A 27,014-nucleotide genomic window follows, 5' to 3' on the forward strand; every position below is an offset into this window, starting at 1 on the left:
AGTTCATAAGGAAGTCGGAAGGAAACATACACATGCAAAGAAATGGCCTATAAATTCATTGAGAATCAATGAAAGGCAAATGAAACAATGAGGTTTAGTTTTGGGGTTGACGAAGTTTTAAAAATATATGATATCCAGCGTTCAGTGGGTATAAAGACTACTTATAAGAATATAAATTGTTACAATGCATTAAAAACCTTAAAATTTAGAAATTTCAAAGAATATACTCCATAATTAACAGTGATTATTTCTGTTGGTGTAACTCTAGGTGATTTTGCCCCCTTTTGGTTTAACTGCTCACTATTCTTTCTACAAGAAATAGGTATTATATGTAATTTAATTTAAAATCTAAAAATCCTTATCTTTCATTTTAAAGTCCAGCACTTTTGGATAAGTTTCTAAATATAATAGTATAAATAGTTTGTGCTAAGTAGTACTTCCCTTCTCATCCAGAAGCTGCTATTAATAATTTTTAAAATATGTGCTTATCTAGCATCCTACCACCTATACACTGACCCTCCAAGAATATGGTGAGGTAAATATTTTATGTAGCTTAGTGCTAGTGTGAATTATGACACAACTTTCAAATTCACGAATGCTGCTCCCAGTGTAAATACGTATATTTAAGTATGTTAAATAAGTGCGATATATTAAATTAGTACGTATAATATATTAAAATATATAATTTTATATTAATGCATTCAATTAAATTATTTCATATATTAAACCAACTATATTACAATATCTTATGTAAATATAATAAATATTAAATAAAATACATAGCATAAATGTGAATATATAAATACATAAAATGTAAATATACTTGTGATAAATAGAAATAATTTTCATATCCATGAATGTTGTTTCTATTATATATACATATATTATAATTATGTCCTATGTATATATGTATAATATATGTATATTTTATATGTACATGTGTACTAGGAGCAGCATTCATGGATGTGGGAGTTATATGAAATACAATAATATATATAATATTATATATGTTTCAATATATATGAATTATCGGGGCAGCATTCATGGATATGAAATTTATTCTACTCCATACAAATAATATTATAAATGTATATAAAATAGGAACCACATTATGGATGTGAGTTATCTCAAATGTGTTTCTCTGTATCTGTCTCACTTTCTGAGGTGGGTTTCTTCTTTGGTTATGTGCCTCCCCGCTTACTTTCTGAACCAGCTCTTACCTAAGCAGCCGTGCTGAAACAGTGAGCTTTCAGACTGTCTCCACCGTATAATAATACAAGCTTTGAGTCTCCAAGGAGCCCAGCCCTAATTTGATTACCACTCACTGTGTGGCCAACAGCCACTGTGCAGCTTTCACGATGCACATCACAGCCTCTGGCATTGAACTCCTAAGATTTATGGCAAATGCTCTCGTAACTTACCTCGAAAGCTTTGTATTATATTGGGAGAGTTTTATGCATGTATCCTGCTAGTCTAAGAGGGAGTCATTTGAAAACAACTCAGACTGTCGCAATCCCACTTTTCAGGAACATATTGCAGAATGCTTCCCCCCTATTGTCAGGGTACAGGTCTGAACCCTGCAGAGAAAGCTGGCCTGTGTGTCGTGGGCAAGAGAAGGAAACCACAGCAGAGAAGACTGGCTGCCGTTGTCCCGCGCCCGGTTGATATGTAGTTATTGATAGCGCTTGTGCTTTCCATAGAATGGGGGCTGTGTTTGGCTCTTTGATCCCCCTGTACGAGCCTCAGCCTGATGTGATCTTTAAAGTGGCTCTTGTTTGCTGGTGGCTGTGCCACTGCAACCCTAAACATAGTTCTTCATCACGTGGGGTTCTACGAACACCATCCCGAAGCCGCTGGGTACATACCGCTCTTGTACATTGAGTCTTGTCACTAGATGTGGGCCTTCCAGGCATGTGATCCTGGCCCATTTCCTTACAGATGAGGAAACTGAGGCCCAGAGGGGGGACTCTAGCAGAGCTCACTTGGCAAGTAGAGCCAGGACCTGGAGGCTGGGTCTTCCTGCCCCTTCCTCCGTCCATCTACCATTCCATTCCCGCAGCCTCTCCCACCTTTTAAAGTGCATCAAGCATCGCCCCTGGGTTTAGTTGTTAACATTTGACCGTCGGTTTTGTTTGTTCTTGGGGTTTATTTTTCCCCTCACTCCCCCAAGTCATTTCAAGATGAATTCAGTGTCTAAGATAGGCCCCCGGTGGGAAAATAAAGATGGAAAGTATCCTGTAGTTAGGTTCCTCTACTGTTTATATTTCCAACTGACGCGCATGGGACCCATGACTATCTGAGGCTGTGCTGCAGAGACTTACTCTTTTCTCCTTACCAATCATTTCTGACTTTCCCAGAATTGCCATGGAAACCTATATCCGGCAGAGGCAGCTAATCATGTCGCCCCTGATAACATCCCATGTGATTGGGGAGAATGAGCCACTCACTTCAGTCTTGAATAAAGTGATAGCAGCCAAGGAAGTGAATCACAAAGGACAAGGTACACAGCCCTATGTACTGAGCTGGGAGGGGACTCTAGCAGGGGTGGAGGGGTGGTGCTCAGAGCTGAGTCCTTGGACTCTGGCCCTTTCACTATCTTTCTCTGATATAAAACAGACCCTGCTGGGGACTGCCCACCTCAGTTTCCGTCTAAAGGCAGTTAAGACTTAAGAGAGTTGGATCACAGCTGTATTTTGTAAATTCTATAGAACAGATTCTCATCGCATGAGTCTTTCCTCACTTTTGTCTGACCTGTAATCCCCGTGTTGTTTCCACAGGTCAAGGCACAAAGAAAATGCTTTTTTTTAAAATTTTTTTAAAATTAATTTTTATTGGAAATTAAAAACTAAAAAAATTAATTTGTATAGTTGCTTCACAACGTTGTGTTAGTTTCTGCTCTATAGCAAAGTGAATCAGTTATACGTATACATAGATCCCTTTTCTGGATTTCCTTCCCATTTAGGTCACCACAGAGCATTGAGTACAGCCCCTTGTGCTATACAGTAGGTTCTCATTAGTTAAGAAAAAGAGTTTTGAGGATAATTATGTTCCACTCTCTGAATATGTTTCTCCCAATACGTTTCCTAAAATTGAGAGGAAGGAGACCAAAGTAATGCAAATGAATATGTATTAATATAAACTAATGGGCTACCTAGCACAACATTTTTAGTTGTTTTTAGTACCTCCATATATCATTTTGTTGACTTAGTTTTAACCCAGAGGAGTTCTGCTTATTGAAACTGCATTTTTAACTCAAATAATAAGGGAAAATAGTTTAAAATCTGAAATTCAAATGATGATGATTTGGGGATAATTTTGAAGATTGAGTCAATTTTTTTTTTTTTTTTTTTTTACCACCCGGTAATCGTCTTCTGAAGTGGAAGCAATTAGGAAACATTTTCAGGATATTTAATTTGCCATGTGTTCACAGTTATCCTGAGTAGTAAATACATGTGAGAAATCATAGAATCCGAAAATAAATAACTAAATGTATTTCTGTTGTTTTGGAACTCCTAACCTAAGGATATAATTTGTTAAAGTGGAAAACCCTTACACTAAATAGATTGCTGTGTATGTACAATTTTTTTTTAACAAAACTGAAAAAAAGAAGACCATTCCTTCTCCTCCTTCTTAGCAATACACTTTTCAAATGTTTTCAGGCTCTTCATAAATATTTTTTGTGGCTGCGTAATATTCCATTGCTTGGATTTTTTTTTTTTTTTTTTTTTTTGAGCATGGAATTCCTAGGTAAGCACTTAAATGCTTTCTATTTTGCTACCGTTATAAATTTAAATAACTCTGCTGTGACTACCTTTATATATGAATCTTTTTCCATATTTAGGACTGCCTCCCCAAGAAAATTCCCGGAAGTAGGATTTCTGGGCCAAATGATAGGAATGAGCTTAAACCTGGAGATGTACATATTTCCAGAATACTTCCCATAAGTTTCTTCCTGTGGGCACTAATTACCATACGCCCACTTTGCAGACTGATGTTTAAAAATCTTTACCTGTTTGAAAGGTGAAAAGTAGACCACCGTAGCATTTTAAAAAACTACGTGACAGTGAACTGTCTGGCCTTCATATGTATTGATATTTAGGAGTTTTCTAAAGTTTTCCTTCCTTTCTAAAGTTTTTGTGAACTCTTTGTGTAATGAAGATAACAATTTGTCTTACTTAGGACACATACTTTTCAATTTCTGGTTTGCCAAATATTTATAAACTTTTTGTACTTCTTTGTGAGTTGTATATTCATGTTCTGTTTATTTGTGAGGATCTGAATGGTCTTCTTCTAATGAGTATGAATTTCTAATTTCTTATAAGTATTTCACCATGCCTTTTATAGGCATATGTAGTATATGGTTTATGAAGTATACCTTTTACTTTTTATGTATATCAAAATTTCAGTTTGTATAGATAATTCTTTTGCTTTTGTGATTTCTTCATTTGTTTCTCTACTTAGAAAAATGGTTCATACTCAGAGATTTGATAGTGATACACTTATTTTTTCCTTTAATTTCCTGTCTTTTTATCTGTTCACTTTTCTGTTATATTAGGAATTTATTTTAGTGAAAATGTGTCGTTGAGAGGTTAGATTGATTCTAAGTAGCTAGAAAATTATCCCAGCACGTTTATAGAATTGTTCCATTTTTCATGATTTGTTATGTCTCTTTTGCTGTATGTTTAATTGCTGTATATAATAGTACTTGATTTCATTGTTTCCATTGATTTATATATCTTTTCTACTACTAAGAGCACTCATTACTATAACTTTACAGTATTTTGATATCTGAGAGGGGCTATCTTTATTTTTTTTCCCCAAAGTAAACATCCATTCACATTTCTGTCAAATTCTCAAAGAAATCTTACTGTGATTTTTTTTTTTTTTTTTTCGGTATGTGGGCCTCTCACTGTTATGGCCTCTCCCGTTGTGGAGCACAGGCTCCGGACGCGCAGGCTCAGTGGCCACAGCTCACGAGCCCAGCTGCTCCGCGGCACGTGGTATCCTCCCAGACCGGGGCACGAACCCGTGTCCCCTGCATCGGCAGGCAGACCCTCAGCCACTGTGCCACCAGGGAAGCCCCCTTACTGTGATTTTGTTGGGAGTATCATTAAAATTCTAAGTTAACTAGGGGAGAATTTACATCTTTATAATAATGTGTTTTTGTATCAATACCACACATATATTTTTCTCAGCGTTTGTGTTTATTATATGGATCATAACAAAGAGCTAAAAGTGTATCTTTTCTTTCTTTAAAGGACTTTGGGTGTCCTTGAAGCTCCTGCCGGGGGACCTCACACAGGTTCAGAAAAACTTTTCCCACTTGGTGGATAGATCCACAGCAATCGCCCGGAAAATGGGCTTTCCTGAAATAATCCTTCCAGGTAAACACTTTGCTTGATTCACCTGTGCTGCGTCCTCTAGGACTTTGTTCCGTGCAGCCATCACTTCTAATGGGACGCTTGAGGCAACATGGATCCATGAGATTTCGTTATTTGCATTCAGGGATATCGAGACGGTGGGAGATCGAGACGGTGGGAGATAGAGACGGGGTTGCAGTACCTTAGAAAACTACCCAGCGTGCAAGCCCAAGAGAACGCTTTTAAATGTACCCAGAAATTTCTCTTTGCTCTCTCTTTATGTTCTGCACAAGTCCCTCTGAAATACTTCCTAGACCATCCATTAAGTAGCGCTAAATAGCACAGCTTCTCTGTCCCGAGAATAATTTGCTTCATCTGCACGTACCTCTTCTCGTGATGACATCACCAGCACCGTGAGCTCCTTGCTAGGAAATTCCAGCGATGTGCCCACTCAGCTCAGACTCAGCTGGACCTTCTGCTCCAGTGGCTTAAGCTCCAACTATGTTCTCGGCTCTCCCCATACTTGTGGTGACAAGAACGTAAACATTCTGCAGTTTCCTACTTTAGATTCATCTTTTTTTTGCCACTGCTTGTTGATAATCTGCATAGGTGTTCTTGTGAATTCACTGATTTAACCCATTTACTTTCTTTTTTTTTTTTTAATAAGTTTATTTATTTTATTTACTTATTTTTGGCTGTGTTGGGTCTTCGTTGCTGCGCGAGGGCTTTCTCTAGTTGCTGCCGGCGGGGGCTACTCTTCGTGGCGGTGCGCGGGCTTCTCATTGCGGTGGCTACTCTTGCTGCAGAGCATGGGCTATAGAGTGCAGGCTCAGTAGTTGTGGCGCACAGGCTTAGTTGCTCCGCAGCATGTGGGCTCTTCCAGGACCAGGGATTGAACCCGTGTCCCTTGCATTGGCAGGTGGATTCCTAACCACTGTGCCACCGGGGAAGCCCCCATTTACTTTCTTGATTGTTATAGTGGTAAAAGGAAATCATCCCCTCGAGGAACCTTATATATGTGTATTATATAAAATATATGTGTTATAACTATTAAAATATAAGTATGTTGTATATTTGATAGGAAGAAAGAATATATGAATAAACAGTCTTTGGCATGTTAGAAAAATTCTCAAAAACCAAGCTGTTTATTGCATAAAAATTCAGGTTCTTTTAAACTAATACAAGATCTTGTTTCTCCTTTGGGAAATTAAGGAGCAGTAATAATTTGATGCCTCACACATTTCTGTACATGGTGGGTATTAAAAGTATATTTGTGGAATGAATGAAAGGGTTCTAAAATTGAGATTATCATTTTCTTCTTTTCTCATGAAAAGTAGTTTTTCATCTGCCTACTTCATCCCTTCCAGGGCCATTTCACCCTAATACACATTCATCAACATTCTAGGAAAATGTTTTGTCTTCTTGTTGTTTATAAAAATAAGTATTGATACTCTTCCTATAACTGAAGGCAGTTTTATTGCTACAGCAAGACCGAAATCTGAAAAATGAAAATAGAGAAGTTTATCTTTTGGACAAAGTGCATTTATCTTGGAAATCTGGCTTGGAAAGATTCTTTCTATTCAGTAGTATTGGTTCATAAACTTCCAGGGCTATTAACAGACTTTAAAAATCATCTCGAATGATGGGTCCCAAATACGCTAGTCTTTGGTTCAACCAATCAGGATCACCTGGGAAATATGAAGATACCGATTCCCAGATTTTTCCAGAGACTCTGATGCAGTTTGTATGACCGGGACTCTGCGGGGGATTCTGGTAATCGGCCAGGTTTGAGGAATATAAGATCTGGGCTCACATCCCTCAGCTGGGCTCCCTCTCATCATCACTGAAACAGGCTGCAGATTCATCTTAAACTTCTCCCTCTCCTGCACTTTCTCCTATAGCTAAATTCTTGGAAGAGATTATATACTCTGTTTCCTCACCTGCCAGTCTCCCTCTATCCTGTCTGGAATGGCTGTCTCTAGTCACCAAAGATTACAGTGTCACCAAGTCCGCTGGATATTTTTAGCGTAATGGTCGCCTCGGGCCAGTATGTGACCGAGTTGACCACTCCCTCCGTGAAATGTTCCCCCTCGCTGTCTGTGATCCCACACACTCCTCTTTTTCTCCATCCCCCTGAGGCCTCTCCCAGGAATCCTTTGCCACCTGAGCATCTTCGACCTCACCTTTAAATGTTGGAGCTCCTCGGTCTTTGGTCCTTATGCCCTGTCTTAGTTTGCTTGAGCTACCATAACAAAATACTCCGGGCCGTGTGGCTTAAATGGCGGAAGTTTGTTTTCTCACAGTTCCGGACGCCGGAAGTCCAAGATCAATGTATCTGTAGGGTTGTTTCTTCTGAATCCTCTCTCCTTGGTTTGCAGGTGGCCCCCTTCTCACTGTGACCTCACACCATCACCCCTCAGTCTGCGTGTCTGTGTCCCAATCTTTCCTTATAAGGACACGAGTCATATTGGATTAGGACCCGCCGTATGACCTCATTTGACTTTATTCACCTCTTTAACATATGAATTTGGGGGGAGGGGCGCAATTCAATCTGTAACAGGACCCTTTCCTTCTCCCCTCTGTTCCCTCCCTTGGTGGATCTCTTCCACTTACTTTGCTTCTGTGTGTTAGTTGCCTCCAAATCCAAATCTCTAGGCCCAAGACCCTTCCTTTAAACTCCACAACCATCCATCCAGCTGCTTCCTGCCTCAGGACTTGAGTGGGTCCTCTTCCCATTGGATCACTCTTCTCCTTGTTTATTTCTTACTCAAAATCCACCTTTGGAACTTGTCATCCTGGGCATCTAGACCTGACTCTTCTGTTGTGTTTTATCTAAGAGAACAGCCCCTCATCCATCCAGCTGCACAAACATGAAGCCTGAGGATCACCCTTGACACTCCTTTCCTTTACCTCTCACACAAAATTAATGGAGGAGACCTGCCAATTTTCCCTTTCAAAGGCCTCTCAATGCCACCCTCTTCTCTCCATCCTGTTACTGCTACCCAACTTGTAGCTACTGTCATCAATTCCCTGGACAAGTGCCAGAAGCTTCCTAACTGGTTCTCCTGTTTCTGCTCTTTCTGCCTCATTCTCCACACTATAGCATGAATGATCTTTTATAAATGCCTATCTGATTTCGTCCCACTCCCTCCTTGCTGAAAACATGACTTCTGTTTATATTTAGGATGAAGGTATAAATTCTTCACTTGGCCTGCAGGCCTCAGGGAGACTTGTCTTATGTCTGTCTCTAGCCTCATCTCACCACAGCTTTCCCCTCACTTGAAGACTTCCATCATATATCTACTACCTCCGGGCCTTTGTACATGCTATTCTCTCTCCCTCTTCCAATATCAGCTCAAAGGAGAGATTCCCACACCTTCCAAACAAGGTTGGGACTTAGTGTGATGCTTTCACCGAGCCTGGCCTTTCCCTTCTTTTGTAATGATGCATTTCATCAGGTGATTGTCTGAGAATGCTTCTCTTGCCCACCAGACTTACAGCTGCATGAGAGCAAGGCTGGTGCATGGCTTACTGTCGTTTCCCAAACACCTAGCACAGTGCTTGGTACAGAGTAGATGCTCAGTCCATTTTTTAAGTGAGTAAATCAATATTATTTCATTTTATTGTACCATAATTTATTCAGCTGTTTCTGTGGTTGGAAATTGAGGATGATTCCAAGTTTTCACATTCACAAACAATATCACAGTGAATATCCCTATGGATAAATCATTGCTCATGTTTTCTTATTGCAATATAGTTAATGTACAATCTTAGGTAAGTTTCATGTGTACAACAGTGATTCACAATTTTTACAGGTTATATTCCATTTATAGTTAGTATAAAATATTGGCTATAGTCCCTGTGCTATACAATATATCCTTGTAGCTTATTTTATACATAGTTGTTTGTACCTCTTCCTCCCCTACCCCTATCTTGCCCCTCCCCTCTTGCCTCTGCCCACTGGTAACCACTAGCTTTTCTCTATATCTGTGAGGCTGTGTCTTTTTTATTATATTCACTAGTTTGTTTTAATTTTTAGATTCCACATACAAGTGATATGCAGTATTTGTCTCTCTCTGTCTGGCTTATTTCACCAATACCCTCCAAGTCCATCCATGTTGGTGCAAATGGCAAAATTTTATTCTTTCTTCGGGCTGAGTAGTATTCCATTGTGTGTGTGTGTGTGTGTGTGTACACACCACATCTTCTTTATGCATTCATCTGCTGATAGATACTAAACTGTACTCCAGACACTGTGATATATAGAGAGAGGTAGAATGAGGTAAGCTACAGGGAACAATACACATAGAAACTTCTGCTGTATGAATAGTTTATTACCAAGTCAGAACATTTTATATTTTACTTATAATTTGCATCTTATTACATCCTGAAATTTAAAAATGACTCCACACGGCACCACTCACAGGCTGGGTTGTCACGTTGCAGGAGATGTTCGGAATGATATTTACGTCACGCTGATCCATGGGGAGTTTGACAAAGGGAAAAAGAAGACGCCGAAGAACGTGGAGGTGACCATGTCTGTGTTTGATGAGGAGGGCAGGCTCTTGGAGGTACGTGGTGTCCCCAGCAGTCCCGCCGCCGTCACACGCTCCTTTACAACAACAGGACTTGGCGCGTGATGTAAATCGTTCTCCACTGTAGAGCACGTTTGGCGTTTCACAAGGAAAGAACAGGAAACCTGTTAAAGTTTGTGATTAGCAGTCACCAGTTGTCGTAGTAAATTCACGTAGGCTCTTGTTTTCATGATTTCTCCCGTGCTGAGAAAGACCTTAAGCCACCAGGGATTTCAGGTGTACACGCCCTCCCCCTGGGTGAGCTGAACCAGCGGAGATGCGCCTGTTAGAGCTGTTACACCAGAAGGGCTCTTGGTTCGAGGTCAACTACCACGCTCTTTAGTTTTGGGAATCGGGAAACTGCAGCCCAGAAAGGAGAAGCTGTTTTCTCAGGGAAGCCCAGGACTTAGTGGTGGCACTGGGAACGGACACAGGTGTCCTGCCTTCCTCCAACAGAAGTGACTCTTCATTCTGACATCAAGGAGAAGGAGAGGCAGGGGGAGGCTTTCATTGTCCCAGCTGACATCTGGCTCCTCTTGTATGAGCCATACTTACCTGCTTCGGAATGCACCCCATTCACTGAGTCCCTCACGGCGGGGGGCACAGCCGAGTACACAACCCCTGCACTTCCCATATGATCATCTTCCAAGGAATCAGTTGACTTAAGTTGTCTTCTGCCTTGAGGGATAAGCAGAATGCTGTGGGCCACGCTATGGGAGTGATTTCTTTGTGCTGTTGAGAGAGTCCTTTTGCCCCAGGAGTTCAAGTACACATCTTCATGGCTCTGCTAACTAGCTTGGAAGGGCCCCCATGGAGGCCTGATGCTACTGAACTAAGTGGTTCATTTCTAGGAAGAGACACAACCCTAAGTTCTAGTGAACATGCCACACCTACACCAGGTCCTTAAAGCAGAGCATAGACAGGACCTCACACAGCAATGTGTCTGCACACATGCTGGAGCTCCCGGTCACCCTCTCGAGGCCTCTGTTCCCTGAGAGAGGAAAGAAGAAGGAAAGAAAGGACAGTGTATGGCTGGGATGGAAGAGAGAAGAAAAGTTCCAGCAAAGAGGAATGTTAAGCTTGTGCTGGGTGCCTTAGCTACTACACTTTGAGACACTTGGACCCTCAAAGTGCTAGAAACTCGTTCTTCTTTTTTAATTATTTTTTTTATTGAAGTGTAGTTGATTTACAATGTTGTGTTAGTTTCAGGCGTACAATAAAGTGGTTCCGTTATCCATCCATGCATCTATCTATCTATCTATCTATATTATTTTTCAGATTCTTCTCCCATATATGTCATTAAAAGATATTGAGTATAGTTCCCTGTGCTATACAGTAGGTCCTTGTTGTGTATCTATTTTATATATAGTAGTGTGTGTATGTCAATGCCAACTTCCTACTTATCCCTCCCCGCTACCTTTCTCCTTTGGTAACCATAAGTTTGTTTCCTATGTCTGTGAGTCTTTCTGTTTTGTAAATAGAAATGTTTTGTACATTTGTATCATTTTCTTTAAGATTCCACATACAAGTGATATCATATGATATTTGTCTTTCTCTGTCTGACTTACTTCACTTAGTATGGTAATCTCTAGGTCCATCCATGTTGCTACAGATGGCATTATTTCATTCTTTTTTTATAGCTGAGTAGTGTTCCATTGTGTATATGTATACACCATATTTTCTTGGAAACTCATTCTCACTCTACTGTTCACCCCCAGATGTAATCAGCTTATGTATGCCAGTGTAAGGCATGTGCTGGCCATGTGGAATACCCTTAGTGTTCTAGATATTACTACCCCCTCCTAATTTTTTCTTTCCATCTGAAGAAAGCAATTCATCCTGGTGCTGGATACGAAGGCATTTCCGAGTACAAATCAGTGGTCTATTACCAAGTCAAGCAGCCCTGTTGGTATGAGACTGTCAAGGTGAGAATGTGTCGTCAGTAACCCCTATCATATACGAAACCTCGTTTAGCTTCCTTTCTTCTTTTTACCCACAAATCGCTCCTCCTTTATCCTGAAGTTTTAGATAGGTTGCCTGTGGTGTGCAATCAGAAATGAATTGATCATCTAGCTCTGCAGAAGCTCATTTCTCCTTTGTAAACTTCGGAAACCTTAAGTAACATTCTCGTTCGTAAACGTGTTGAAATTGGAAGAGAGAAACTTGATGTTGTAATGATGTAAGAGGCTGCCAAGATGGTCCAGAACCAACTGGAAATTTTCACACTGTGCAAGCAGTTTCCTAACATTTCTTTCCTTCTTGGCCTCTAATCAAGTTAGCTGGGCTTCTTTTCAATTTAAATATGTGTCTTACAAATTCCAAAGTGCTCTCGAGATCAGTCCGCTCGCGTGAGCCTCACAGTAGCTCTGCGACAAACGGTCCGAGTTGCAGCAGCCCATTTTCTGATGACGTAACTGACACTCAGAAGTGAAGTGACCAAGTTCCTCTAGCTGCTCGTGTCGGAGCCTAAACTGGATTCCACTTCTTCTGAGCCCCAGACTCCATCAACTCTTTCCTTTTTTGTTGTTCTGGTTTTTTACTGAAGTACAGTTGATTTACAATGTTGTGTTAATTTCTGCTGTATAGCAAAGCGATTCAGTTATACATATATATACATTCTTTTTTATATTCTTTTCCATTATGGTTGTTACTTCAGGATATTGAATATAGTTCCCTGTGCTGTACAGTAGGACCTTGTTCTTAATCCACATCGACTTTTTCTGATTGTCAAGGTTTTATGAGCTCTCCGTAGAAAACTAAAAAAAAAAAAAAAAGTTGCACTAATATCTTAATTCAGAAGTAACAATTTTCCACAATTTTATATACTTCATAGGTTTTGGATCATGCCATTCAGACAAATTGTGCCTTTTCAAACTCTTGAGGCATTAAAAAGCCTTCAGAAGTGTATTTTTAGATACTTGCATAATATTCCATTATATAATCATGCCATAATTTATTTAACTATTTGCTACAAATTCTCTGCTCTGTACGTTGCTCCATGCCTCTGTTTCCCCATCTCTTCTGTATATGTAAGCAGCAAAAAAAAAAAAAAAAGCTTCCTTGTCCCCAGTATTTTATCTTTTCCTTCTGTTATAGGCCCTAACTATTAACATATCCATGTACACCTTGCAGTCTTGCACACAGACCTGAAAGTACTGATCTCTTCCCCCTGAAGTATCTCCTGATTCACACTTGAGAAAGCACTAGAAATTTGGAATATCTCCGTTTTCAGAATCTATGATGAACAGCCAAGATGATCTTCTCTTGAGATTCTTTGGGTTTTGAAAAAGAGCTAAATCTCCTTCGAACGAAACCCTACACCAAATCTAACTCTATAGGAATTACTCCTGTGATCGGATACTAAAATGTGCCTCATTTTATAAAACGAACTGTGAGTGCAGGGGACTGTACTGATAGTCCTTATCATTGTGCAGGTATCCATTGCTATAGAAGAAGTTGCTCGCTGCCATATAAGATTTACCTTCCGACACCGGTCATCTCAGGAATGTGAGTAGTAGGAGGTCGACGACACATTTCAATCAAAACAGTGTTTACTCTTGCTTGACAGTGCTTTTGTGGGTCTGTAGAATGAGATACTTGGCATCTTTAGTTCAAGATTCAGTGAAGCTAAGGAAATCTTAAAATGAATTTTTCTAGGCTTCCAAGATCTGTGTTTATCATTGTATATCAGAATTTCCCTGAAATGTGCTCTGTGAATGCTAAGGTTCTACAGTGCTAATAGATGCTGTCTGACAAAAAGAGTTTCCCAGTTGAACAGGGATAGAAAGTGCTTGTATATTATGTCTCCCTCTTAGACATTCACCGTGTATGTTGCCACATTGCTGAGACATCCTGAAGCAAGAGAACTGTTCGATCTGTAGTTTCCCAAATTATTTTTTTTCATGAAAGAACTGTTTCAAGTCTCAGATCACAGTTCATAAGTTGACTTTCCTAAGGTGTGAACAGAGGAGAATATTGATTATTTTCAGATTGATCCTAACATTTCTGGAAGTGTTGTTCTCATTCAGCACTCCATAAAAATGCAGTCCTTCCTTCCAAACTGAATTTTTTTAATGCCATCTACCTACCAGACTGCAGGCCAGGCTCTGGGTAGATGACAGCAAATAGGACACAGTCACTGCTCTGAAAAGTCTCTGTGGGCTAGTTAGGAAGATGAGCAAGGAAACAGGTGATGAAGTTCAGATCAACGTGATACGTGTTACAGCAACGACCATCAAGGAGTAAGCACAGCACCTAAGCCTGCCTGGGGATTTATGCATAAGGTTTCCTACATCCTAGCTGAGACTTGAAGGTGAGCAGAAGTTAGCCCAGTGAAGGGTGCTGGTGGAGAAATGTGTTTGAAAAGCAAAGTGAGCTCGGTAGGGCTAAAGTGGGAGCCATCATGATATTAGATCGAACCATCTGAAATTGCCATTTTTGTAGGTCAGTATCAGATCGTCAAGTATCAGCAGATAGTCAATTATCAGCAATTTCGTACAGTTCTCCATCATACTAAGCTAGCATTCATCAAGCTCTTAGTTTGTACCAGACACTATGCGAAGCTCTATTTATACACCATCTTGTTTAGTATCTACAGTAATCAGTAAGACGGATACACATTTTAATCCACATTTATATGTAAAGAAACTGAGGCACAGAGATGTTAGGTATGTGCCCAAGGTCACAGGGCTAGTAAGTTCCTGGATTGACCTGTCAGTGGTCTGATTCCAGGCAGGCTAGAGCCAGATCGTGAAAGATGAAGGTTCTTTTGAACTCTGTTATGGAGGAGCCATTAAAGAATGCTGTGTGGGTGATGTTGGTGGTCGTGATTTCGTATATATTTATAACAGCATTAGTCACGGCACCCCCAAATTGGCCGTCAACAGGAGAACAGATGAACAAACTGTAGTATGATCCTGTGCTCAGCCAATCTGGGTAACACGAGTCACAGCAGACCTCAGAGGTGTGCCTGTGGTGAGAACAGGCCATGAGTCACCCCAGCCGTAGACATTTAAGCAGGGGACATGGTAAGCTCAGAGGCTAACACCTGAAGACCAGGAGAGAGGCCCTTGGCTTCCTCAGGAGGCTGGACCCTCCTCCCCCAAATGCCACCGGACACACATATCCGCTTCTCCTGGCACCAGGGCTACTATCTTGGAAAGAAGAGAGGAACAGAAATCTTAGATGGCATCACAAACCTTGGAAGATAATAAACAAAATACGGAGTCTGTCTTAGAACAGCAGTAGGGAGATAGGTCATGGGAAGGTTTTGGAGCAGGGCAGTTGACTTGGTTAGATTTGATTTTGGAGATCCCCAAAGGGTGGAGAAGAGCTGGAGACAGAGAGATCTGTTATGAAGATCTTGTGGGAATACAGGGAAGAGGTGAGGGTGGCCTGGCCTCAGGTGGGAACAGCAGGGATGGAGAGAAAAGGCACAGCCTCCAGAGGCGCTCAGGACGCAGAGCTGCCACGGGGGTGGGGTCAGCGTCAACACCCACAGTTCTGATCTGGGTGACCGAGGCGATACTGATGTCATTCATTCACAAATATAGGAAAAGGAGCATACTTGGGGGCACCAGAAGATTTCAGTTAGGGAACTGTTTCCTTCAAGGGGTCTGTGACGTGGACAGTACGTATGGCTTATTGGGACTCGCTCAACTGTGTTGGTTATAGCACGATTGAACACCAAACCCCAGAGCAAAATGTGCCATCAGCTCTCATAGCCGTCAGCCCCTGGTATCTCCCTGCCCTGCTCAGACACGTATTCCTGTCTTTTCAGCCAGAGATAAATCGGAGCGAGCCTTCGGGGTGGCCTTCGTGAAGCTGATGAACCCGGACGGCACCACCCTGCAGGACGGGAGGCATGATCTGGTGCTTTATAAGGTGGTGCTAAAGAAGGAGCCTTAGAAAGTGACTAAGGACATAGTTACTCCACCTGAAATTGGTTCTGCAAGCTCCTTTCAGACTTATGTGTACAAATATCAGAAACGTCTCTCGGGCTGTACATGTTTGCCCCTTCAAGTCTAGAACCCCGGAGGACTGTGGTCACACCAGCTGCATGGTCTCCCATCCCTTTAGTCTTTTAAGTGATGGTCCCTCCCTGTTGTGCAAATGGCGTCCGTGGAGGTGAACAGTCAAGGGCTGTTCTTCTGCTCTTTGCATCAGCCTGTGTGGAGCGCTGATAGTTGCACTGTTGGGCTGGGTTAGAGTGTGGTGGATGTGGTAGGATGTGGTTTTCATATCAGCGCGAGCCAGGCACCACTTCTCCGTTCTGTGGCCTCCTTTCCTCTCCTATCAGCTGTGTCCTTATTCTTCCCTCTAACTGCTGCAGAGCTATCGCTTCCACTGAGATTTTAGAGCAGAAAGCAGATGTTGGGAAGATCTCATTTGTCCAACAGTATCCAGGAGGCTTTTCACACGATTGGTAGCTTTTTTGAGATGAATCCACTTGATGTGTATTTCCCTTAGCAGCTCCTGAGCTCAAAAATAGTGTTGGAAGCCATGGCAAGCTATTTCTTCTCAAAGGACCCAGTGGAGTATCATTGTGACCATTTACATGTTCAAGAAAGTGAAATCCAACCTTATTCTTTATGTATTTACTTATAGCAGAGACTAGAATGTTGACTTCTAGTTCATAACTTATTCTGTTTTCATTCAATGTTGAAATTATTTCTGGACTCAAACTCTGGGACAGTATCCCAGTATCTCGGAGTTGGAAGGGATCTAATTTGATAAAATACACTGCGCTCATGATAGATACTATTTTATTTGCACATACGAGATTTTGTCCACCACTTGGTGTCCCTAACATGCTTCCTTTGCAGGGTGACAACAAGAAAATGGAAGATGCTAAATTCTACCTGACCCTGCCTGGAACCAAAGTGGAGATGGAAGAAAAGGAGCTCCAGGCATCCAAAACCCCAGCTAACTTTACCCCAAACAAGGATAGCACAAAAGATAGCTTTCAGATCGCCACCCTCATCTGCTCCACAAAGCTCACTCAGAACGGTAGGTGTGCTGACCTCGGTGACACCAGAATGAGTTTTCTCTTTGGTCCTCCTAGGCTTCTTTGTTAGACTCAGGGGACTGGACGCTGTGGGGCTGTGTCTTCTGAGGTAGGGTCCTGGGCTATCTGGATTCTTCTCTCTGCTCTTCACGTGATGTTTTCTGGGTAGGACGGATTAGATAGCTAAAGCTCTTCCTGAGGCTTCTTTGTCTATCTTGCCACTAGAATGAAAAGCATTTCGGTGGTTTTTAAATAGGGTAAAATCTATAAATGTATTCATTAACAGAGGCTGTGAATTTCGAAAGTCTTACGTTTCCTTCCTTCAAGGCAGCAAAGAACTCTAATACTGTGCTCTGTATGATGTATATAACAAGAAATGTTGGTAGTAAGGGTAGGATACTGGCAGAGGAACATCAGTCTCCTGTCCAAGCAGGTATGGCAAAGAGCAGGGAGGGTTTCCTGTTAGCATTCCGTCTGTCCCCCATATAGATTCCTCTTTCTCGATTTTTTTCCCCAAGCAGTCAGATTTTCCATAACATCAGCTGAAGAGTTCAAATGCGGCTTCATTTTGTCCCCTCACGAAATCTGATAGCAATTTTCACTTCTCTTGTGTATATCATGACATTTGATAGCCAATAACAGCTTCTTATTCTTTTAACCTATGTCATTTGTAAGGAGTCCTGCTGAATGTAGTGATCCAGGAAATAGCTGCTTCGGGGACTTGCTTTAGAAATTCTTTGTCCCCTGTGCTATGTGGAGGATCAGTCCCTTGGACCTCTGAGAAGATTTGGGGGCTCTGCCTTAGGGAAGTGATAAGGTAGACAAAACAGCTGAGATACAAGGTCCACTCAAGGATCACATAGCATGTGCTTGATCTTTAGAACGGGTCAGTATTGTTTATTTTGATGAATCTGGGTTGCGTAGAGAATATGGATAGGATTTCAACTTGGACCACTGATTAGACTCAACAGAGTGAGGTTCAGCGCTGTTACACATGGGAAAGTAAAAGCAGGCACCAAAAATTAAGCCAGAGAAAAGACAAAACTATGGAAACGTGAAAAGATCCGTGGTTACAAAGGGCTCGGGGAGAGAGGGAGGGCTGAGTAGGCAGAGCACGGGGGATTTTTAGGGCAGTAAAACTGTTTACTAAATGATACCCTGATGGGTACGTGGATGCACGTCATTATACATGTGTCAAAAGCCACAGCCTACTGCACAGAGCGAACCCTAACTTAAACGATGGACTTCAGTTAATAATCTTTATCAGTGTTGATTCATCATTTGTAACAAAGGTACCACAGTAATGCAGGATGTTAATAATAGGGGAAACCCTGGAGCCTTGAAGGGGTATATGGTAACTCCCTGTACTTTGGGCTTAATTTTTCTGTGAACGTAAAACTGCTCAAAAAAATAATAAAGTCTATAAATTAGTAAAAAAAACAAACAAAACACGAAGTTAAGCCAGAAGGCATTCTGAGCTTTATGGAAGCCACGAGAAAATGGTATCAATGATATAACCCTTGTTAGGGAGAAAGTAAACATAAATAAACTGCCGATACGGGGTTAAGTAGTATAATGTTTATGGGAGATGATTTACAAGGTGTATCAAAGATTTTTTTTTTTTTTTTTTTTTTTTGGTGGTACGCGGGCCTCTCACTGCTGTGACCTCTCCCGTTGCGGAGCACAGGCTCCGGACGCGCAGGCTCAGCGGCCATGGCTCACGGGCCCAGCCGCTCCGCGGCATGTGGGATCTTCCCGGACCGGGGCACGAACCCGTGTCCCCTGCATCGACAGGCGGACTCTCAACCACTGCGCCACCAGGGAAGCCCCAAAGATCTTAAATGTATTCAGACCCTTTGACCCAGTACTGTGACCCCTAGAAATGGAACCTAACTAGACAATGGGAGATGTGCACAAAGATTTATATATGAGGATGTTTCCCTATGATTCATAATAGAGGAACAGTGCAAAGAGTCTAAATGTCCAATAGTTGGGGTCAGGTTAAAGTATATGATGTTATTAAATGATAAAATATATGCAGCTGTGAAATGTATTTCAAAACAGTCAAAGACATGGGAAAATGTTAACACTATGTAGAGTATAATCCCGGTTTTGTTTAAATATATGAGGATAATTTGGAGCTTACTGCCTGGGTTCAGATCCCAGCCCTGCCACTTACAGCTGGTTCATCTTGGGCAAGTCACTTGATCTCTCTGTGACTTGGCTTCCTCAGTTTTAAAATGGGAGTAATGATAGTATTTATTTCGAAGGACGAAGTAAATTAAAATAAGTAGAAGCAAAGCAGCAACGTGTAGCATATTGTAAACACTACATGAGTATTAACTGTTGTCATCATCATCATCATTATATGTACACAGCAGAAGGCTAAAAATAATTAAAAGTTTGGATGATAGTTCTTATTTTCTTTATTCTTTCTGGTATTTTCCAAATTTTTAACTAGGAAATGTCAAAGTGTTTTTTTTGTTTTAGCTCTGATGGTAGATGAGAGAAAGCATCGATGTACTTTTGGGGCTCTAAAGGGATATTCGAAAGAGACAGCGTTTACCAAACATCTAGTAGATTATCCTTCCTAGAGACTAGGTTTGAAGAAAACAAGTAATAAAAGTTTGTAAAATTAACTTAGTAGAGATAATGGTTAGAGATAACCATATTGTTACATTGTTTATTAGCTCCCAGGCAAAACTTTAGGAAGCTTATTGACAGGTAGCAGTACTCAACCTGATGCGCTGATACCAACATCACACATCTTCTAAATGTTCCAAACCTGTGCTGTCCCGCGCCTTATGTAGCTTGCGAAATTTAAATTAATTAAAGTCAAGTGAAGGTATGACTGCAGTTCCTTGGTTGCATTCACCCCATTTCAAGTGCTCAGTGGTTTTCTGTGTCTGGTGACTTTCCTACTGGACAGCACAGGTTGCAACGTTCCCATCATCACAGAAACTTCCATCGGGTAGAACTGTCCTCTTCCATTTGTTGTCATCCCGTTCCTAGTGTTTAGATCTCAGAAACACTCAACATACTTTAAAAAAAAGTCTCCAAGAATATCCTGTCCCAAAGAAGACTTAAAGAAGCAAACTCATGTAAACAAGAGCGGGGTGACCTACTGTCAACCTGGTTGGGGGTAGGAAGAGGGGACAGATTTGGGGAAGATGAGGTGACATCGTGGGCATCAGAGAAAATGGGGCATTCCCAGTGACAGATAATAAGTGTGTTTGCGTTCTTCTAATTTGATGGGAGTGATAAAGAACCAATTCAGTTTCTTCTGAGAAAGAAGAAGCTGAGGAACATGAATAAATCATCAACTCTATGAGGGCATTTGTTGATCAAGAGGAGGGTAGCTGTTCTCCTTTCACTCGGAGGCCATGACCAAAGGCGTTTCTCCTTAGCCTTTGGAGGGCTATTCAGACTCCAAAGTTAAAAGCCACTGGACTTTGTTACAAACAGAGCCTGTAGGCACCTTCGTTATTTTATGAATTATTTCAAAACTAGAACAGACTGATGTATATGGGATCATTTTGTTGCTGGGCCCATATGGAAGGTGAGGATAGAGGAGAGGAAGAGAGGAGTCGAGTCTCTGCAGGTGTGGACCTGTGCCAGGCCATTCACAGACATCTCATTTTACCCATCGACAGCCTAGCACGGGAAGACACCAGTGTTGTCGTTATTAACCTCAGTTTACTGATCAGAGCGCCGAGCTGAGGTGGTGAAATATTTTGCCGAAACTCGTAAGTGGTGGACTTGGGTCCGAAAACAGATATTTGTAACTCCAAAACTTAGGGGTTTTCTTTGTCATTCTTTTCGTTTTTAAACGTTATGGTCCCTAACCCTTTCCGACAGGTAATCACTACCCTAAATTTGGGGATTATCATTCAGAGTAGTGTGAATTCTTATATACTTTTTTTTTTTTTGGCCTCGAGGCATGTGGGATCTTAGTTCCCCAACCAAGGATCAAACCTGTGCTCCCTGCAGTGGAAGCGCAGAGTCCTAACCACTGGACCGCCAGGGAAGTCCCAATTCTTACATACTTCTGACGGTGATGTAAATTGGGACAACTTTGGATAACATTTAGATAGTATTTAATATGGTTAGAGGTGGTCATTCTTGGTAATCCAGAAATGTAGTCTAGTTTTTTTTTCCCCACTTTTTTTTTTTTTTTTGTGGTACGCGGGCCGCAAAAAGTGAGGCAAATTGACTGTTCTAATGAACAGAGTACATTTTCAGCTGCTTGTAAATATATATTTCTACAAATCCATTGATTAAAAAGTACATATTGCTACTTTTACTAGCTAATGCTCTGTAAATAGTAAAATGATGCACTAAACAAAACGATAAAGAAGTAACAGTCCATCTGCCTGCTTTGTTTCCCTGTTATTTCACTTTTAGTATCTAGACATACATTAAAGCTGGAAGGGACTTAAAGATCCCAAATTCTGCATTTTTAGATCCAAAAACACCTCAAGACTTTTGTCCCAGACTTACGCTAAGGACCATTCATCTGTTCTGCCTTCTTTTCAAGATAGCAAACCATCTGATCTGCTCATCTGTTTACTTCTTTGAAGAACTCTGGAGAGGCAGTATGACAGAGTAGCAAGGACATGGTTTTTGGGAATCAGATAAATCTCATTAAATTCCATTCATACCACTCCCTGGCAGTTGTGTGACCTAAGACAAGTAATTTAATTTCACAAAACCTCAGTTTCCTCATCTCAAAAATGGAACAAATAAAAATCTTCTCTATGGTTACCAAAGGGGGAAGGTCAGGGGGAGGGATAAATTAGGAGGTTGGGATTAACATATACACACTACTATATATAAAACAGATAACCAACAAAGACCTACTGTATAGCACAGGGAACTCTACTCAATACTCTGTAATAATCTATATGGGAAATAGAGTCTGAAAAAGAATACATGTTTATATAGGTATAACTAAGTCACTTGGCTGTACACCTGAAACTAATACAACATTGTAGATCAACTATACTCCAATATAAAAAAAAATCTTTTAAGGTAAAAGAAATAAATAAAATCTGCTCTACAGCGTGGGTATGATATTTAAATGAATCAATGCACATATATAAGTTTTTATTTTCCCTCTGTATCCACTGAGACACACATAGTGACAAGGGACAAATTAAGCAATGCAGCAAATTAAAGGTAGGAAGGTTATTTAAGTATTTCATCGGTAAGGCTGTGATGTCTTATATGAGAGACGTGAGTTCTATTCGGGCATCATTTTATGTTCTTGTACATTTGTGGTTGGTTTTTGTTTTTGTTTGTTTGTGTTTTTTTTTTTTGCGTTACGCGGGCCTCTCACTGCTGTGGCCTCTCCTGTTGCGGAGCACAGGCTCCGGACGCGCAGGCTCAGCGGCTATGGCTCATGGGCCCAGCCGCTCCGCGGCATGTGGGATCTTCCCAGACCAGGACACGAACCCGTGTCCCCTGCATCGGCAGGCGGACTCCCAGCCACTGCACCACCAGGGAAGCCCTTGTGGTTGGTTTTTTTCCTCTGAAGAAGGAAAGAAGACCCCAGGGTTTTCTCTGATTTAGGTAGGAGGCAGTAAATTAAAAGGCTGCATAAGGTATTAGCCACCGTTAGGAGCAACGATCTTTTCTAGAGAGCTCTGTCACTGTGTCCTGAAATGGTGTGCGTTGCTCTGCTAATCCGTGTCTAACGTTTATGGTTTGTGGTTGTTCTTCCTAGTTGACCTGTTAGGCTTGTTAAATTGGCGTTCGAACCCTCAGAACATTAAACACAACTTAAAGAAGTTAATGGAGGTGGATGGAGGAGAAATTGTTAAGGTATGTTTATATATTCACAGTTAGGACTACAGCCACTGCATCCTTAGTTCAATATTTTAAATTAAACCGATGAGTGTAAACATAAAACTTGTCTAAATTGGGAAGCAAGTGTGCCAATTTTTAGGAAAATGCTATTTTTAAACCTATTCTATTGAAACCTAATTAGCCCCCGATTTCTTCAGTCTGGAGCCAAATAACCTCTCTCTTTTTCTTATCTTCAGTTTTTGCAAGATACACTAGACGCACTTTTTAACATAATGATGGAAATGTCAGACGATGAAGCATATGACTTCCTTGTGTTTGATGCACTGGTAAGCAGTTACACATATTATCTAGTGTTTGTTCTCACAACTGTGTGGTTTTTGATAGTTCAGTATTATAAATAATTGTGATCCATGGGCTCCTGCATATGTATTTGTATACAATTCTCTGATGATTTCTCGAGGCTACATTCCCACAAGTAACATTAGATACAATTGACTTATAGTCAAGACGTTTATGGCTTTGTTTCCTGTTAGATCTTCCCTTTTGATAAGCTTTCTCTTTCTCATTAGGGAAAACAAGCTGTTTTATTACGTTTGAAATCAGGAATCCCTTTAACTCGCTTTAAAATTGGTCCTAAACCAGGAGATACCGTTAACAAAGACGACTGTGGTTTGTTGTGTATGCGCGTCCTTGTGCGTTCTTGCAAGGGAGACTGAATTTGCAAGTCAGAGATGAGTCTTGGTCTCATTATGTACAATACGCAACCCAGCAGACAATTCAAATTGTCACACAAAGTACTAAAACATGCAACCCATTCCAAGACCGGAAATCCAAAGAAGGAGAGGGGATATCGGACTCTGGGAAGGTCAGAGATGGCAGTGGAGTGGCGGAAGCTGACACATCCAAACTTAAGCATCGTTTTCTGATTGTTGGGGTTCAAGTTCAGGGCAGAGTTTTCCCTGAATGTTGCAGCAAAGAAGGAGGAAGGTAAATTGCAGCTTCAGGTCTTTCATCAACTTGCAGAGACTGGTAGATTCAAGAAGAGTTTAGGATGTTGACACTTAAGGATGTAAGACAAAGAGAAAAATGTCCCCAGCTGCGATCGCACCTGGCCAGGTTTATGGGCAAGAGAGTCTATGGTGATGACTCCATGGGAGAAGGTCTGGAGATAGATTCCCGTGGGACAGAGCAGCTGGCAACGGGCATGTGTGGAAGGTGCCCCTTCTTTTGCTCTCTTCTATCACAGCTAGGTGCAAAGTGGTTATTTGTGTCAGTAGATTCTGTGTCCGGTAGTGATAAGAGTTAACATGAGCGGAAAATTGAGACTCAAAAGTCTGGTGACTTCAGTTATTAGGGGCACCCACACTGCGCTGAGGAGACGGATGTCCTGCAGTATTTCATTAGCTGCACCCTTGGGTTCGTGTTTACTATTCCCATGGGAAACCCTTCCCCACACCCTTCCCCCTCTCATCCCATTTTCTTCCCCGACTTGGTTACCTGGGCGCTGCCCTCTCTCTGAGGCAGTCAGCTCTCCGAGGCTAGGGGTGCTGGCTTATACTGGTTTCCTCACAGCATTTAGCACAGTGCCTGACACTTCATGGTCTCTCTCTGTTTGTGCTAAATAAAAAGAAACCCCAAGACTTGACCTCAGCTCTGGAATAGTCACATGGGAATGCTACCGTAATGATCAAGAAGGAAAAGCAAGTCCCAGACGTTCAGCTCCAGCTTGTTGACGGAATGCCGGGGGTTGTGCTGTGCTACTATTTATGTTTTCCACCTTTGGCAGGTGTTTATTATTTCACTGATAGGCGACATCAAGTTCCAGCATTTCAATCCCGTCCTGGAGACCTACATCTACAAGCACTTCAGTGCCACTCTGGCCTATGTGTAAGTACCAGGCCTGGGCAGGGCTTGTGGCTGGGTTGTCGGGTTCGTGCTCTTGGGACCGGGTTGTTGAGAAACCAGAGGGACGTGAGCTGAGTACCCCTGCCTCGAAGCGCAGAACCTTGTTCTAAGCTTCCCTGGGGAAAGTGGGAACCGTCTAACTATTCTAACCATGGCAAAGGGATTACATTCAAGGCCCCACTTTCTGGGAAGTTACGGAAGAGATGAGGCTGTACTTCTTTAAGAATCCAGAGCATCTCTAGGTGAGGCGTTGAAGCTGTTAGGAGCACAGTCCAGGACAGGGGACCCCATCCAGGATCTTCGGAGGTGGGTGTCAGTGGGATCGGCATGAGCCCCGCTGGGATCAAACAGAGGATGAAGCAGGACGACATGTGATAGAACTGAGGGTCGTTCCCTCAGCTGTACGCCGCAAGTGCTTTGTAGAATTTATTACTTAGAGGTTATGAGAAGATTTAATTTTTTTTCTTTTACGTAAGAGGGCGTGGTCTCCACCTTTCCCAAAGTGCAGCCTTCTTTCTGTCTTTGGTTTATGAGCCCCTGACTAATGTTCCTTCTGAGCTTTGCCCTGCAGTGCTCAGCTCATCGTGCCGTTGGATGTGGCCTGTCACCCCGCGCCTTGCATCCTGGTTGTTGTGCAGAGCAGCGTGACAGTGACTGGAACAGAGTTGAGATGGCAAAGATCTTTCTGACGGTGGCTTATGCCAGCTCGTGCCAAGTGCTGCTGACCTGCTCTGTCATTGAGATCATTGATCCCTCATGGCTTTTTCTGAACTAAACAAGAAAGTTCTCAGTTTTATTTGCATAAAGGTCCAGACATGTAATAAAACATAAGTGACCTAGAAGAGGTGTCATGTGGCATAATCCCCAATTAACACAATGGATGTAATGCCCGCTGGGTTGGGGGAAGCAGCAGATACACCAGTGACAGGGCTCTTTCCACCCTATAGCCTCACTTGCTAAGTAGGCAGCAGCTACAAGAGATGAAATCCTATCATTGGGTCTTTATTACACAGAGCCAAATGCAGCACTCCAGGTGGTGTGTTTCCGGTAATCTGGGTTTATTTGCAAGAATGGATCAATTCCACACGATTCGTGTGAATTTTTCTTAATATTAGGAAAACTCAGAGATTCCCAGAAGGAAAGTTCAAAATATCAGTGCCCTCAAAAATGTGAGATAGTCCAAGATTACGACAACGCCTAGTCCAGAGACTCTGGAACGACACAAAGAACAACCTAAAAGTCCCAGAGCAGTTTCGTGTGATCAGATGCTCAGAACCATGGGTTGCTCTTCTTTCCACACTCGGTAGAGTTTCCATCTGGCTCCAGTTTATGGATCCCAAACAGCTGGGGCAGACTGGAGGGAATTAGACTGCTTTTAAGGTGACTGACTACCTTTGGCAGACAGTCCCTCCGTTACAGAAACACCTGAACATGTCTGTATAGCATGCCAGAGATTAAAATATACTCATGATTCGAGTCCCTTCAAGTCTTTGATTTCTTGATCATTTTTTAAAATCCTGCGAAGGGAAAGAAATCACCCCTTATTTCTAAGCAGAAGGGAAGCTGCAAGCCTAGACCGCAATGAGAAAACTAAACTACGAAGGACTTAACTTCCCTGTTCAGGGCATATTCTAGACGAAATAATTACTATAGTTGTGATTTCTACTTCCCCAGGAGGCCAAGTTCCCTTCTATATAGCATACCCCAAACCCCAGAGTACCACTGTGCCCCATTGACATTTTTCTCCTTCTTGTCCTTTCCAGGAAACTCTCCAAGGTACTGAACTTTTACGTGGCGAATGCAGATGACTCCAGCAAGACGGAATTGCGTTTCGCTGCTTTGAAAGCCTTAAAGTACTTGTTTAGGTTCATCATCCAATCTAGAGTGCTCTACTTGAGGTAATGGTGACTGTAATACAGTGTTGACGTTCTCCATCCTCTCTTCCCATATTTTTCCTTAGTCCTTATGCTCATGTTCAGCTCTGTGAGCAGCTGGGTCATGGAACTAACAAATTTCAGAACTTCAGGGTGAAGATGAGGGTGCACTACACAACCGTTAAAGAAGTTTCATGTGACGTCCTTTTGGATCAGCAAAATTTCTAGGGCAGTAGTGACAGCAGGACTTAGGGATGGAGGTGGCTACAATGTGCAACTTACTGAAAGTCTTTGTTGGTGACAATAACTAGGAAGTCAGGTTCCTGTGATGAGATTGTATTTAATACAGCGACGGGCTTCATGATGATGTTGGGTGTATAAATCTAGGATCATGAGCTGTTGTTGGGAGTAGATGGACAGTAGTGACAATTGATTGGAGGAGTTGTTTCCTGAGGTGTGTGTTTCTTTGCTGACACCAGGCTTAGGT

General features: G+C 41.8%; 1 protein-coding gene across 1 annotated transcript in view; it reads left to right on the plus strand.

Annotated features, from left to right (window-relative positions):
- Window positions 1–27,014, plus strand: part of DOCK5 (dedicator of cytokinesis 5) — a gene marked incomplete at its 5' end in the record, with an annotated part of 211,157 nt that overhangs the window by 114,269 nt on the left and 69,874 nt on the right. Inside the window, 11 exons of the mRNA XM_082656932.1 lie at window positions 2,358–2,500; window positions 5,259–5,384; window positions 9,807–9,931; window positions 11,761–11,859; window positions 13,369–13,441; window positions 15,714–15,817; window positions 16,759–16,942; window positions 22,666–22,763; window positions 22,985–23,074; window positions 24,535–24,635; window positions 26,417–26,551. Coding sequence (XP_082513058.1) covers window positions 2,358–2,500; window positions 5,259–5,384; window positions 9,807–9,931; window positions 11,761–11,859; window positions 13,369–13,441; window positions 15,714–15,817; window positions 16,759–16,942; window positions 22,666–22,763; window positions 22,985–23,074; window positions 24,535–24,635; window positions 26,417–26,551 — 1,278 coding nt within the window. The remainder of the gene's footprint in view (window positions 1–2,357; window positions 2,501–5,258; window positions 5,385–9,806; window positions 9,932–11,760; window positions 11,860–13,368; window positions 13,442–15,713; window positions 15,818–16,758; window positions 16,943–22,665; window positions 22,764–22,984; window positions 23,075–24,534; window positions 24,636–26,416; window positions 26,552–27,014) is intronic.

Source organism: Grampus griseus (genome assembly GCF_964374135.1).
Source record: "Grampus griseus genome assembly, chromosome: 6".
Taxonomy (NCBI): Eukaryota; Metazoa; Chordata; class Mammalia; order Artiodactyla; family Delphinidae; genus Grampus; species Grampus griseus.